Here is a 16,190-nt window from a genome sequence, read left to right on the forward strand (position 1 = left end):
GGCATTAAGAAGGACAGAAACAGGCAGTGACGTGCAACGAGTGACATCACCGCTGCCCTGGTATGCATTAATTTTTCCATAATCTTGCAGTTTGAGATGACTAATTATAGATATCTGAGTAATGATGGTTGGAAAATTAGAGATTCTGTCCATGTAAGGCTGGTTTGTTAAATTACAAGTCTTCTTGTGTCTCCCAGGCCTAATAAGTGAAATACAATACCCCTCTGTAGAGCTCTAACGACCAGTCAATTCATTGATCAGCCAACTGGCAGACAGTCAATCTATTTTTATAATAGTTACGTAATTGATCAATCACACACACCAGACATTATCTGGGTTCCAGCTTCTCCAGTTGTGTTTTCTGACATCATAGAAACTAAATGATTAATCAATAAATACAAAAAAGAATCAGAAGATTAATCAATAAAATAATAACTCGTTGAAGCAGTCGCGTCGGTACAAGCTCTCGCACACACACGTACACTTGATTCACACGGACGCAGACGCGACCTGTAACCATTTTCCATATATTGTGTAAACTGCTCTCAAGGACTCCCATCCACTCCACTTGCTTTCAATGAACTGTTGAGAGACATCCAGCAGGCACCAGCAATAACTCGGCCTCGCCCCCGTCAAGGCCACCGGGCTAATACCCGCTCGTCTACCACAGTAAATATACAGGTTCTCCAAGTAAAATGGAAACACACCGACATGCAAACACAAATATGACGCTTCCTTCAAACTTGGAGCGGTTTGAATGGGGAGTTCTTGCTAATCCTGGCAGATGCTACTGAAGTGTGTGTCGGTGAAGACAGTGAACAATAGTTCACAGTGGTGGTGGAGGGGATATTGAATGCTACTTACACGAAGTTTTGGCTGTTTCTTTTTCTCACTATTTTCCTTATATTTGTTCATGTTAAAAATGAACATCTGTGGCGACTCTCCTTCCTCCATGTTTGCTGCTGCTCTTTATGAAGCTATACGTGAACACAACATGTTAAATCGAAGCCAAGTGAAATGTTGTTTCAGATAAAATATCTTCCATCAGCTGACAAATTAGTAGACAAACTCGAGGACCAGAGTTTGGTTTTGGATTTAGTTTGTCTCGTGGTGCTCTCTGTATCTTACTCACTCTCTTGCCCCCTCTCCTTGTTCTTGAGCAGCAGCAGTTTCTGCTCCCTCTGCTGCTTCTCCAGCTCCTGCTCCAGACGGTGGTTCTCCATCTTCCTCTGGTGCTCCAACAGCTCCTGCTGGTGCTTCAGTGCCAGAAGCTCTTGTTGCTGCTGCAGGAAGGAAACAACAGAACCATGTCAGGAGGACTTTATCGCGTAGAAGTCTGAGGGCTTCACATAACTACTCGATAAGAGCTTAAAAGTACATTAACAAGGGTTATTAGCACACAGCAACGATAAATATAAACCACATATGTGAGGAGCTATTTACCACTTCTGCAGCCCTATTAGCTGCCTGATAGGATAGCATCATAAATGACTTCTTTTCTGCTCTCAATATAATTAGTTCATTACTTTCTCATCTTCAAACATCTATTTATGTTTTGCTTCTACTATGCTTAAGTTGCCATCTAAATAAATAAGTCTGACAGCTGTTTAAAGCAATAGAAAAAACCCTTTGCAATTCTATAAAAACCTCAGGCCATGAGCTTAAGCCTTCAAATAAATATCAACAATTTTACCGGGGATGAGGCTTTCGCAAAATACATAATCCAATCTGCTTTACTTCGTCATCACGCTAGAAAAAAATAGAAAGAGGAGCAGCTATTAAATGCTTTCGATTTGAAAATCTGTCTTTATTCCAAAGAAGCAAAACCCACCTGTGGCCTGAAATTTTAAAAATAAACTACCTAAAAAGCCAAAATGTGTTCACAAATACCTCTTTGTGCCACTGAAAGAGACCCAACCTTTACGATGAGGGTAAGAGCTTCACCAAACCTGCTTTAATCATTTTCTGGAGATTAAAAGACACTAAAATTAGGGAGTTCCAACTCCTCTTTAATGTCTCTGTTTCATACAATAAACAGGCAAACTCCTCTCTGCTTCATCATCGCGCAACCAATGGCAATATTTGATTAGTTTACTGTAACGGCATGTAATCAACTTGTGATGACGGTTTTAACCATCGTAAATAGACGCTGAGTCGCTGGGACATGAACTTGTGTTTACCGTGAGGCGCAAATCAAATGTTTGAGACGAGTCTGGGAATAAATTAGGCTGAAGGTGAGAGGAAGGTGAGGTGGGGCTCGTGAGAAAAGCTCGTCGGCTCTCTGGCCCGCTTCCAGCCCGACGCCTCAATCCTTTTTCTTTTTTTTGCTATTTAATCAAGGTTGGGGATAGGAGGGGGGGGGGGGGTTATGTGGGTGGGAAGGCTCAAAGTAACCTCTCCACCCACATAGGCACACAGAAACACCCACCCAAAAACCCCTGCGGCTCAGCAGACCAGAGATGTACACACACAACTTCCTTTTGGCGAACACTCTGAAGAGCTTCAGGAGATCTCTCACTTCGTGAGAGCACCCTGTTGTCAGCGTGCAATAAACTGCAGACATGGGAGTGTCCGAGAGTGTATGCGTGCAGTTGTGGGTGCTCGAGTGCGTGTCATTAACGTGGAAGCGAACTGGGCATGCGTTGAGTGCGTGTTTGCTGACATTTAAGAGGATGTGTATGTTTTAATGGCCGTACAATTCTGTGTGTGTGTGTGTGTGTGTGTGTGTGTGTGTGTGTGTGTGTGTGTGTGTGTGTGTGTGTGTGTGTGTGTGTGTGTGTGTGTACACACAGGGGCTGTGAATGGGGCTGATTGAGGCCGGGCCTCCCTGCTCAGGCTGTGCGTCACTGGCTTCCATCTGAGTGGTCCTTCGGCCCCACCGCAGGCCAGACGACCCTTCAGACAGCATCCCTCATCCCTCAGCATCACAGAGCAGATACGCCTGCATGTTGTTTCAACATTCCCGAGACGCTGTCTGTGTTCTCTTCAGTGTAATTGTAAAGTGCTTTGGGTGGTTTTGCGTTGCACGTCAAATGGACCGAGTTGATTGGTGGAATTGATTTTTAGGAAAAAGACAAACGAAACAGAGCGAAAGGGTAAAATGAGTAGAAAGAGCGAGGAAGGAAATGAGAGATGGAAAAATTAAGAGAAATGAAAAAAGGACAAAAATACAGAGACATTAAAAAAAAAAAAGGAAAGAAGGAAGTAAAAGAGAGAGGCAAGAAGTAAGAAAGAAAGACCAGAAGAAAGAAAGGGGGCACATAAGGAAGGAAGGACAGAAGGACATCAGCAAAGAAAAGAGGGAAAAGACAGCAAGAAAAGAAGAGACAGAAGAAAAAAGACAAAAATAAGGAAGTGAGGAAAGAGGGAAGAAAGGAAGAGAGGACAAAAGCAAGATGAAAAAAAGGATAAGAAGAGCACAGGAATAAAGTAAGGAATAAAGAGGGTGAGGAAAGACAGACTTCCAGTACGAATCAACTTGCACATGAGAAATAAATTACATTCAAACTAATGTAATCCTGCACACTGCAATCTAATCTTCTGCCCCCACAATCCATTTTTAGATATTTTATTCTGAGTCCTGAAAAAAAACTAAGTAGTTCAGCTGTATCTGCGTGTATTACAATTCACATTACAGCAGTAATATTCTTTGAAAAGAACAAACACTGGAATATTTTTGTATGACATTGAGCCCCGCAGGAGCGCTGTGGTGCTCTCAGGGGCCCCGATGTATTAAAGCCTCCGAGTGTGGGCGTGATGATCCAGATTCACTTTGTATTTCCAGGTCACTCCGACATGGAGCACGGGATCTGAGCTTGAGCTACCGTTCTGTGGAATTTTAGTATGTTCACGAAAACAAATATTGGCCGTGGAAAGAGCAGAAACATCCAGTCAAACATTCGCAGCTTGTATTTGGTTCTACACGAGTTTTTCCACTTCACTTCTGAGCCTACAGTATATATTATTGGATGCTGATATTTAAAGTAAGGCTGCAACAGGGCTTGAGCATCAGGGTTCAGTTATGTAACACACCACCAGCGAAACAACAGTCCATCTTTCACAGGTTTTCTGAATCCAAACACATCCTTATATTGCTCTTCTCTATTCTCGGAGTTAAAGTAAATGAGGCGCCTTCCAGTTTCTCCATTCCCTCTCCACTTCGAGCAAAGTGATTAAAAGCTGACGGAGCTGCTCTCTGTTGCTGAGCTTAGTCTGTTAATGAAGAATCCGGTGGCAGAATAAATGAAGAGCTGTCTTTGCATTGTTTAGTGAAGTTTTAAATAGGTTTGGGCTTCAAGCTTGTTGGTTTGTTTTTAGGCTGCTGCCTTTTGGAGGAGTTAGATAAAAAAAAAAAAAAAAGCACTCTTGTTCTTGTGCACAGCTTTGATTGATTTCTTCTGGCTGATGTTAAACTGCAGCTTTAATGATTGATGGTGGTTTCCTTTTTTTTTAATTTAATTTTTTTTTTTTTTAAATCAAGGCCAAATATATTCAATATACTCAATATCTTTGGGGAGGTGAACTTTTTTAGATTGTTTTTCTTTATTCTTACTTTTCTCTTGCAGCATTCTGGATGTGGTTTAAAGGAACATGACAGAAACAACTCAACAGAAGGTTTGAAAAGCGTGTTTTCTTAAAAAAAAAAAAAAAAAAAAAAAAAGGGCAACAGGGTAGCCTTGAATAACTCGGCTGAGACCAACAGTCAAAAAAAACTGCTTGATGTTGAGAGGGTTAATATCAATAATACCTTGATGTGCTCCTGGAGCTGGGCCTCGTGCTGGCGAGACAGCTGCTCATGTTGCCGCTGGAACTCGGCGATGAGGATCTGCCGCTGGATCTGCTGCTTCTGCTTCAGGGACAGCAGCTCCTGCTGCAGCTGCTGCTCGCGCACCGAGGACGCCACCACGCCCCCGCCGGCCTGGCCCGTTCCTCCGAGGGGGCCGGGCGAAGGCTGGGCGGGCGGGGACAGCGAGGACACCTGCTGCTGCTGCTGGTGATGGTCCACACGCAGGTCCATGGGGATGGCAGCCGGAGGGAGACGCAGGGGCAGCGCCGAGTTGATGTCCACTGCAGGGACGGACAGAGGAGGAAAGACGTTGGAGCGGAGTCGGATGGTCTTTACTTGGTGTACTTTTCATCTAGTTAGTTTAAACAAGTTTGATCCTGGCAGGTGGCAAAACCCACCAAACTCCAGTGTTTTAATTCTTAACAGACGTCAGTGAAGAAAACTGAGAAAATGATTATTGCAGTCATATCAACACGGTTTATTAAAATAGTCAAGGACAGAGAAAAAATAAACTGTAACATCTTTTTTTATTAAAGGCAAGTAAGTATCCTCTTCAGGCTCTGAATGGGTTTCAGCTCCTGCTGTATTTTTAGAAACATTAGAGTGAAATAAAGCATGGAGCTTTAATAATTCAGCCAACTGCTGAAGAAAGTGATACAGCCTTAACCCTTTCCATCTGCTCCTTGTAGTTGAGTCATATATGGTGCTGCATGTTCATAGGTGTCAGATCACCTGATGGCTTTCTATTCAAGTGGCAAGATGCAAAAGCAAGAAAAATACAAAAGGAGACGAGGTCAAAACCCGGAGCAAGGCCAGGAGAAATCTGTGTAACATGTTCGTGTGTGGCACTTTGATTCTGGTAGACACCTTGTGTTTGCCGAGTTGGTACAACTGCAAGCCGAATGGGATTAAATCAAAGCTCTTTTAAATGTTTAATGTGTGCTCGAAAAGTGATTGAAAGCTTTGAATCAACTTTGCAAGGTAGAAGTTCTCCCATTTTTACCAGCGGATGTGCAGTTTTTGTGAAAGGAAATACAGAGCTGAGAGACACTAGTGTGTAAATGCATAAATAACATAACATAAATAAAATCGTATCATAGACATGCTTTTCTAGACACATTAGCAGAGTTTCATATAATAATAAATCACTTTCTAATGTGACACATAATAGACGCCTGTAACCGAGATGTATTCATTGTTTTTTGATGAGTTAATCAAATCAAAACAAAATCTGAATTTTGTATTATCTGATACTTAAAGGTGATGTGGTGCTCACTGCAGTCCTCATTGGTGACCACCGTCCTGTTTTAAAATCACACCAGTACCACGAGTGGTTTTAAATAGCCCTGACCTCTGATCCCTGAGAAAATCTTCTGGGAATCAATAAGGCTCCACATTACACTGAAAAATCCGTTGCAATTAAAAAGTGACACTGATGCCCTTTTTTCCTCCTCATCTCTTCTACATTTGCTGCACTCACACAACCTGTGACTGATGCCGTAGTTGCACATGAAGCCCGGCGACATCTGACAAAGATTGCATTGACCCGGTAAGGCGCGGAGCTCCAGCCACCCACAAATCACTGCACAGGAAGCCCTCCAATCAAGCAGCTTCCTCCCCATTAAATCTCAATAAATAGGAGTCGATTTGCTGATTATTTACCTACATGTTTACAGAGAGCTGAGCGAGAGCCAGAGATACTTGCCTTCAACTTCGTGTTAATAAAGAGGCAAACACAGCATCACTGGCACACTTAGTAGGAACGCATGGAGCCACACAAGTGCCCAAACACAAGCTACACAGTCACTTACACTTTATCCAGCGGCACATTTACATCTGAGCTGCATCCAGAAAAAAAGGATTATTCTTATGATGTCACATTCAAGCATAAAACAACCCTTTAAGAGGGTTTCATTGTCCATACATACAATTCAGCTTAAAAAGGAAAATTGCTGATATACTTTCATGTCCACTGCAACTTTTGAGGCAGGACCGAGTATCCTGCATCTGTCAGGCACCAACACAGACGCAGTCTCCTTAGATCTGTTTTATGATACATCATTCGTGCCACGTTTGAAAAAGAAAGCCATCTAGCACGTATTGAAGATCCTTTAAATGGAGCGCAGACAAAAGCCTAGAAAAAGCACTTTTCTTTTTCTGAACATCTTCCTCAGCGCAGACAAATCTGTAATTAAACCAAGTATACACGGAAAAACTCCACTTCCTCTTTTGTGTTGTCATGCAGCAGGTGAGCCACATCCCCACGGTTATTATAATCTATTCCATAATAGAACAAAGCAACAACATGCAGCAGGTCCTCAAGGACCGCTGTCACGTCGGGGACGACAACAACATATGAGTCAGTGGTCGGTAGCCTTTTAATCTCTTAACAACCCATTTAAGTGAAAACTAGTCAATTTGTTGAAGTTTGACATTTCCCATCATAAGATGCTTTATTTGATCTCCTCTTTCACCTCAGTCTCTGCCCTTCACTATTATTTCCCTTTCAAGAAAAAGAGCTGCATGCTTTTAGCTACTGGTGAACCTGACTAACGAGGTGCCCAATATTTATTTAATTGGCCGTTGCTCATTTTAGAGGCAAGAACGGTTCAAGTTTGGCAATTGAGACAAGAGGGGAAAGACGAGGGAGCTTGTTAGATAAGACAAACTCCAACAACTGTGAAACATTCTGCAGAGAACATTTTTATTTGCATTTATGGGATGAAATTTGTGTCATAATAAGAAAATAATCGGAAATAAATAGAAAGTAAATACAAATTTTAATTTTTTTAAAAATTGGTGAGAGAAGCGACTTTATAATTTAAATTATCTTCAGATCTATGGAATTAAATTAGTGTTTTCTTGCAAACTTTTTAGTTTTTTCACTTAAAAAAATCTGTTATATGATAATTTTACCTGGCTCAGTATGAGTCACCTCACAGTTTGAGATTATGAGTAAACATTACGTTAAAAGGACTCCTTAGTAAGTTTTCAGAGTCAGTTGCAAGCTGACGTCAAAGTGAAGCCTTCACTGTGACCAGTGACGAACTAGCGGAATAATTCATGTTTCTGTTTATTTTGATATTAAATATTAGTTTTAGCAGGCATAAGAGCAAGATAATTAATTTAGAGTAATAGAGGTATTAGTGAAGGGGAGAAAGAAGAGCGAGGAGAGATGTGATTTTGACTGAAAACGTCACTTGTCAAAAGCATTGCAGCTCCATTCTTGGCTAATGCAAATCCATAAATCATATACACAAGCGTTTGCACACAATCTCCCTGTACAAGATGTTCTTCAACAGATATTGAGTCTCTGACACAACAACAACAACAACAACAAAAAACACCCTCACACACTTACTGATGGTGACGCACGCAAACGCACAAACACGCCTCGTATGGCATCTCTGTCACACCGGCAGCGCTAATTGCTCGTCACCGCACAAAAGAGACGGGAAGAGAGAGAAAAGGTGGGAATCGGTGCTGTCGTTAGACGTACCCATCAGTGCTCTCCTTCCTTTTGTACACAGCCCGCTCTCTTCGTCCTCTCCCCCTTATCCTCCTCCTCCTCCTCCTTCCTTCAGTCTGTTACAGGGAATGACAGCTTCCTTTCCTGTTCATCTGACTTCTCTTGCTCTCAACCTCCGTCACTTTTGGCTCAGCGTTCATCCCCTCTCTTGTTTTAACCTGATGGGCGTCTCTCTCTCTCTCTCTCTCTCTCTCTCTCTCTCTCTCTCTCTCTCTCTCTCTCCCTGCTCCTTTCTTTCTCCTCCCCTCGTCCCTCGCTTGCCCAGTGGTGACATCACAGGGCAGTCTCAGGCATGCAGCCTGTTTATTCTGCAGCCCTCTGCTTTTCCAGGAACCAGCGTCACACACACACACACACACACACACACACACACACACACACACACACACACACACACACACACACACACAGAGAGAGAGAGAGAGAGCACTCTCTCCCCCTCTGTCTCTCTGTCTCCTCACCCTCTCTGCTCTTTTCCCTGCTAGACCTGCTTTCCTTGCTTCTGAGGCCAAGGAAAACCCTCCACGCTGGTTTGTAGTGCATTCAATATCTCTGCCTCTTTCTCACTTGCAGGCGTCCCATTCAGCTGCGCCCCCCCCCCCCCCCCCCTCCCCGACTCCCACCCCGTCCACTTATAATAACCATCTTTCTTGTGCGGTTCATTCCTGGCCAGGAATTTGCCTGCATTTCCCAAACAAATAAAACCACAAAATGGTTTCAGGTGAAGCAAAGTAAGGACTTTCCCCGCAGGGAGGCTGCCCACATTGTTTAATACCAGAAGATCATAATAAAATTAGGGATTAGTGTTATATAATTGCTTGTTGTCGCTTATTTTTAAACATAATAATGATCTTGATTCATTGTCCAATCAGAATTTTTTTGTTTTTATGCCAGTATTGAAATATTTAACTGTTTTGACTTATATTTTGACATTTCATTGCTTGTAATTCATACTGAATGTGTGCGTGCATGCATGAATGTGCACGTGGAGTAGCACATTAAGGTCAAGAAGGTTTCTCCTTTCATATATTATGGTCTACTGAGCTGTCTGTGTTTGTTATTGTCATTTATCCTCTTGGTGTTTTCCAATCGGCGTGTTGCTCCCTCGCTGCAAGCAAAACACTCCACAAAATCACGACTGTTTTCTGTCCCGGCTCCTAAAAACACACCTCTTCAGATTTTACCTTGAATAGTAGAACTTTAGTATCTTAAAATGGCACTTACTGATAGCACTTTGTAGTTTGGCTTTCTTGAAGAAATTGTACTTTCTTGATTCCTGTTCTGGGTTTTGTACCCTCATGGTTGAAATGCACTTATTGTAAGTCGCTTTGGATAAAAGCATCAGCTAAATGAAATGTAATGTGTTTTGCAAAATCATGTTTTATTAATTAGTTTAGTATTTTCTATTTTCTTGACCTCCAGTGTCACAACTGCTTTAGTTAGGGATGATCTGATTCAAGTCTTTAAATATTGATTAACCGCAGAGTCCAACGCTTGTAATTTCCTTAATAACACAGCTGCACAGTGGCCAGCTCAAGTTCATTCTAATGATCAAAATCAATGCAGTGTATTTGCTTGACAACTGAATAGGTCTACAATGCATTAGGAAATAAAACTTTCAGCAATCGCAGATTCTGCTAAACTGAAAATAACAGTGAAACAAAATGTGGATGTGTTTGGGTTTAAGTGTGCATTTTGGAAATAATCAGGTTATAAATGAAACATTTGTTGAATTAATGAGACACAGAATCCTTAATTAGCATTATTTTCATGTGAATTTGGATATATGATATGTAAATTTTGCAGTTGCAGGTCCTCAGATGTGCGACTTTGCTGCCTTTCTTCATCTTAAATTATGACACGTTCATATTCGGAGGTTTTGGACTGTTGGCTGGACACATCGAAGCAGCTTATGTCACACTGAGCTTTAAGAAGCTGCTTTGACATTTTTTTTTATCCAAAATTAACAGGAGATGAAGCAGTGTTGTAAATAACCACCGTTGCGTAACTGTTTACGCTACATAAAATGCACTACGGTAGACATTCATTACAAATCTTGCTTGAAACCCACTCATCTAAATGTCAAAACACACAGCACAAACTCAATGAACCATGCATGGCAGAGCACGAGCAGGTTACAAGAAGCATTTATGGCTGTGAGAAGACCAACCTGGCTGCCACTCGAAAAACTGGTATCAGCACATCGTGGTATAAAAGCACTGACGTCAAACGTGTATCTCAGTTTACTGATGCGTGTCAGATAGACGATTATGTCGGGGCACCTGCACAAAAACTAAAACAAAGACAAACGTGCTGTCTCGGGGGAGACCGGAGGAGCTTCCAGGAGTCTTACACAACTGACGACTTCACCGGGATCAACAGGAGTTTGACGAGAGCGAGGACAGTTTGTCAAAGTGAAGACATTTTCTCTCAATGGAGTTTCCTCTTTGATCTGAAGCCTGATTCACAAAATAAAGGCGAATGGAGACCTCACATTTCTGTTCCTATTCTTGTCTTTCCTTTCAGCATTTGAAAGTTTCCTTATGTTTGATGTGAAAACAAAATCTTAAGCGTTAGAGAATCTCTATGACGATTGACTCATCTACGGTGAATCATCGCAGGTTACTCCACTCTTTAGAAGCCCTTCTTTTCTCCTTCAGCTCCATCTGTGAACTTCTCCACCTTCTCTTTTCAGCAGGTTCCTCTCCCCACTGTCCTCCTTCCTCCATCCTCCAGCCCTGCTCTGCATCCTTCCCCTCTCAGTAGCTTTCCCTCCCACGTTTCTTCCCTCCATCTCCCCACAACAAATCACAATCTGTTTACAACCCCTCGGGCGCACTACACAACTCTTCTGGCTCCAATCGCGGATCTATTTATACCAGACAATGCAGAGGGCTGGCGTCTCTGATTTGAGAATCGGTTCGCCGAGTGTATATCCCACGGTCTGACTGCCTGAGCTCCACACTCGTTAGGCTTAATAGATGTCATACTGAGCCGAGCGGAGCTGTTTAGAGCAGCCTCTGTAAAATGTGGAGTTTTTTTTTTTTTTTAACTGTGCAAAGAGATGACAAAGAAGAGGATATTCTGCACGGGGTTTCACAGTGAATTTAGAAGCAGGGTGAGATGAGCGGCAACAAGTAGCAGATCTGTTGACTGTGGGGAAAAGCTGTGGTCGGCTTACTGAGTGGTCTCTCCTGGGGCGGTTGGTGAAGATCCACCCGTGTTACTTTCTCCTGCTGAGTCCCTCAGCGGCTGTAAAGTTTTGCCTCGGCGCAAACTCTTCTTCAGGTCGTAAACTTGCAGTGATGACTGATTGCGATCTCTGAAATGGCACCGTGACCTCTTATAAAAAGCTGAGACAGAACTTCGGCGAGGAGAGGAACAGGGAGGGTGTGGTGGAGGGAACGTGTCGAGGAGCAGCGAGTCTTGTTCTGCCAAAAGCAAGCTCTGGCTTGTCGCTGTCTTAATGACATCATACAATGGTCTGCAGCAGCGCAGCTCAGGGAGGAAGGAGGTGGTTGACTGTGAGGCAGAGACACAGAGGAGGAGGGCTGTGTGTATGTGTGTGTGTGTGTGTGTGTTGGCGGGGGGAGGGGGGGTGTTGAGGTGCAGTACGTGCAGAAGTCCATCTCAGGCTTTGGAGCGGGGTTTAAATCGAGCATGTCACACCTCGCTGCCTGAGCTGACGCAGGAAAAAAGGATAGGGAGGAACATTTTAATGCAAAGCTGTGCTCTATTCAATGAATACACACCATATAGTTTAAAGTGTGCTTGGCCTGAATGAGAGGTGATTCCCGAACACTGTTTCTACTCCTGACTCGATGCAGACAGAGGAAGAATTTACATCAAGTTTACCAGATTATTTCCTCAATTATTGTTATTTGCTTGGTGATTCTGCTATGAAATGTCAGAAAATAGTGAAAAATGGCAGTTCAAAACTGCTCAATATGTCTGATTAACAGTTCATAACCCTCAAATACTCAGTTTACTGCCAGATTAGACACGGAAGTGTCCTCACACATGCAGAGCCAGATTTGTAATTGTATCATTTCCACTTTAGGCCTCTGCAAACTTCCCAGGAGCTCAAATTATCAGTTGAGTAAATCATAACAAAAGTTTAAAGCATTTTAAACAAGCAGAGCTACTTTGTGTGAAACTAAAACTCAGGTGTTGAGTCATGCAGCTCCCTGCAGGTGCAGCAACCACTGCTTTGCATCCCAAAAGAAAACACCGCATGTTGTGTGTTTAAATGCACCAGCGTCTGATTACATTTGAGATTAGATGACTTTAGCGTTGCAACAATAGCATTTTGCATCAGTACACACTCATCCAAGCTGCAGTGAAGAGACGCAGCTGAGTACATTTTAAATGCTCTCCTGAGGAGAAAATCCAAACAGTCCGGGTCACAAACGTGACCGACGCGGAGCCCCTTACCAGCTCGGTATCCAAGACAACAGATTTTGAGAATATGTGATGAAGTCACTCTGGTGGATTTCAATATTTTATCATCTTAGCCAGAGGCACACAGAAAATAACCCCAACAACATGAAAGAAAATGTGGAGGTTTGGTAGGAGAGGAAGATGCTGAGGCTCTAAGTAAAGATTCAACTTTGCTGTTTGTTTGTTCTCCTGCAGCAACAGGCTGCCTGAGCGTCCTGTTCTTCCAGTGTTTAACAGCACGTACGTCCATCGCTGCTCTGTGAAATCACAGAAACAGAAAGAGACGCATGGGGAGCAAATTAGGAATCGCGCTCTTCGCATTTTTTTTTTTTTTTTTTTTTTTTTCGATGGGGAAAAAGAAAAGGCATAGAGCAGTTAAAGTTTCCTCATTATGGAATTAGATAATGCATTATGCATACATTACCTCAGAGTCATTTCTCCTTCAGATTACCTCATTTCCATCTGTGCTCCTTTCGTTTCTCTCGCCTCTCTGTATCCTGCGTCCTCTCTACTCCTTCCTCTTCCTCATTCCTGTGACTTATCTTCAATGTTATCGGAGTCTAAATGTTTGACTTGACTGTGTTCACAATACTTGGGGAATCGGACGCAATATTTTGAGTAGCTTCGATTTGTTTTGGGACGATTAAAGGAAACTCAGGAAACTTGAAGCAAACACATCACCAAGATGTATAATAGCTTGCGTTGCTCTATATTTTTGGCAGGCATCGCTCTCGAGACTGAGCAGTTTTGCGTGAGCTCACAAACGAGAGTGCCGACGTTTCAGCCCGCTGGATTTTCATTCAACAAAATGGCACTGTGAGATAACTGCATTAATAAAACACACAGGAGGCAGCGTGGTCTCTTTCTAAACCTATCAGCTATCACAGCGCTGCAATATTAGAACAGATCTTTACAGTGAAGACACCTCAAAAAAGGAACCACAAACAATCAGGGCAACTGGACACATCCTGAGAGGAACACCGACGCATGCAAAGTCACACAGGATGTGGTTAATAGTGGAATCACGTTTGTGCGCACACACACACACACACACACACACACACACACACACACACACACACACACACACACACACACACACACACACACACACACACACACAGAGAGGCTCTGGTTTATGGAAGCTCATGCACACACATGCACAGAAACAAACACGAGTGTGTCCAACCTGTTGGGATGTGGTTGAGCGCCGATGTCTTCAGGACCTCCAGCGGCTGCTCCTTTCCCAGGATTCCCTCTGTGGGAGAGATAGAGCATTCTGCTTCAAATATGGTCCGCAACATTGAGACGAGCTGCCAGCGACAAACCTGCTAATCAGGCAGTTGGAGAAAAGAAAAAAAAACACAAGTCCGAGCGAGCGGGCTTCAGGTCATCTGCACGGCGGCGAGTGCATGCCGTGGTGGTGCCGCTACCGCCGCCCGAGCTACCGCCTCATCCATGACCAGCGAGCGGGCGAGCGAGCCGGGGGTTTGCGGAGATGCTCGGCTGCAGAGGTGCTCTGAAATAAGCTGGAAATCGGAGGGAGACCGAGGGAGCCAGCGTTCAGCAGCTCCTGTGTGAGAGGAGGGATGTTGGGGCTCGACTGATACTGCCTGTGCTCAGCATAGCAAATGTGGCTGGCAGCAGCAGCAGAGAGGGATGAAGAGGGGGGGGGATGGAGAGGAGGAGAGGGAGGGAGAGATGTAAAAATAGCTCACCCTTTTGTGTATAACAGCACATGCGGAGCACGTACACACACACACACACACACACACACACACAACGCACACACATGCAGACACAAAGACACACTCTTCGCCTCCGTGTGTGTGTGTGTGTGTGTGTGTGTGTGTGTGTGTGTGTGTGTGTGTGTGCAAGTGTGTAGGCTGTAATTATAGTGGCAACATGAAAAGGCTTTTGTAGCTGCCGAGCCCTGGGAAGACATGGCTATAAAAAGCAGAGCGACAGAGAGGGGTGGTGGTGGAGGAGAAGGAGGAGGAGGAGGAGGAGGAGGAGGCATCGGAGGGTAGGGGGGAGAAAGAGGTAAGGAGGGGAGAGAGAAGCAGGAAGGAAGAAATGGAGGAAAAACAACAAAATAGCGCAAAAAAAAAAAAAAAAGGGAGGAAAGAGGAGAGGATGGAGCTGACATGCAGCGCGACTTCACACATTCTCTATATACAGAACGTATGTATTTTTAGTCATCATAAGCACCTGATCCGTATGTATTCTGAACACAAGGCGTAAAGACATCTGAAGTACACAAACATGCAATTATTCCCTTGGATGTGAGATGAAAACCCATGTAAAATCCCTTCGGAGGAATAAAAGAGGAAAACAGGCGAGCGTCTCACTGTGCACAATCTATTTCTGGAATTCTCTCTGGACCAGACTGGCACGCACACACGCACACGCACACACACACACACACACACACACACACACACACACACACACTTAATTAGCCATGAAGCTGGAGGATGCATTTTTGCACTGATTATGTATGTGTATTCGTCTCGCACCACCTTGCATGAGCGGCTGCACCCAGGATGCGCCAATCCCTGTGAGGACTTGGGTGTGGACTCCCAACATCACGTTGTGGTCCTGCCGAAGCGAGTCTCCAAAACATACATGGGGGTTTTTATTTGACTAAATCCTCTCATCAGCGGCTGCCTGGTACTGCTGGAAATAAAACACCTCCAAACAGGTGCCAGTCTAATTCAAATTTCTGAGACGCGGGTAACACGTGCGGTCTCATATATACGCAAAGTGTCAGACTTTATGTAAAAAGTGAGGAAATATTGCAAGAACAGACAGATCCCCATTAATGATATCTCCTGATGAGCCTATTCAAATGACACACACACACACACAGCTGCATTTTTGCAATGGAAATGAGGTGCATCTGTGTGTGGTGACACCTGTGGCTTGGGGGTAATTTTACGCCGTTTTTTGATGAAATTGCCGGTAGCAGCTTTACATCTCCAACTTAAGTGCGGGGAAATTAGGTGACGGTGGATATCCTTGTCTGTAGTAAGTTAGACAAAGCATGTAAGCTTTCCGTCCGAACCGCACGGTGGATACCTGACACGCACGTGGAGGCGGCACATCAGCGCGGGAGACTGGGACAGACGACGAGGGAGAGCGACGTGATGAAACCACGTACACAAGCACTTGCGGAGGAGAAGTGCCCCATACCTTGGCAACAGGGTCCATCAATCTTAGATGTAGCCTAGTTACCCAGCAGCCCCCTCCTCTCTCCAGCTCCCTCTTTCCTCCCTCCCTCATATCTCTCTTTCTCTCCATCCTTCTATCCTCCTGGTCCCACTGGGTAAGCATCAGGAGACGGGGAGCTATAAATAGCCCCAGCCACCCTCGGGCAGAAAGTCAGTCAACTCAAGCTCGTCGAAAACACGCATGTTATGATCGGCCCTGTAA

At 43.9% G+C, this 16,190-nt stretch overlaps 1 protein-coding gene across 4 annotated transcripts in view; it reads right to left on the reverse strand.

The window, feature by feature from the left end:
• The window catches only part of LOC138628623 (histone deacetylase 4-like), a 52,380-nt gene that overhangs the window by 22,460 nt on the left and 13,730 nt on the right, over positions 1–16,190 (reverse strand). For 2 of the 4 annotated variants that reach the window (XM_069711761.1, XM_069711762.1), the window contains exons 3-5: positions 13,945–14,013; positions 4,748–5,067; positions 1,133–1,283 (exon numbers count right to left, since the gene is read on the reverse strand). In XM_069711761.1, the coding sequence (XP_069567862.1) occupies positions 1,133–1,283; positions 4,748–5,067; positions 13,945–14,013 (540 nt within the window). Of the gene's footprint in view, positions 1–1,132; positions 1,284–4,747; positions 5,068–8,285; positions 8,501–13,944; positions 14,361–16,190 lie in introns of those variants that run through there. The other 2 variants (XM_069711760.1, XM_069711763.1) reach the window with 2 other exon arrangements.

The sequence above is a fragment of the Brachyistius frenatus genome, unplaced genomic scaffold, assembly GCF_029030835.1.
Source record: "Brachyistius frenatus isolate BFR_SWC_R1_liver_20210118 unplaced genomic scaffold, ASM2903083v1 Contig_103, whole genome shotgun sequence".
Taxonomy (NCBI): domain Eukaryota; kingdom Metazoa; phylum Chordata; class Actinopteri; family Embiotocidae; genus Brachyistius; species Brachyistius frenatus.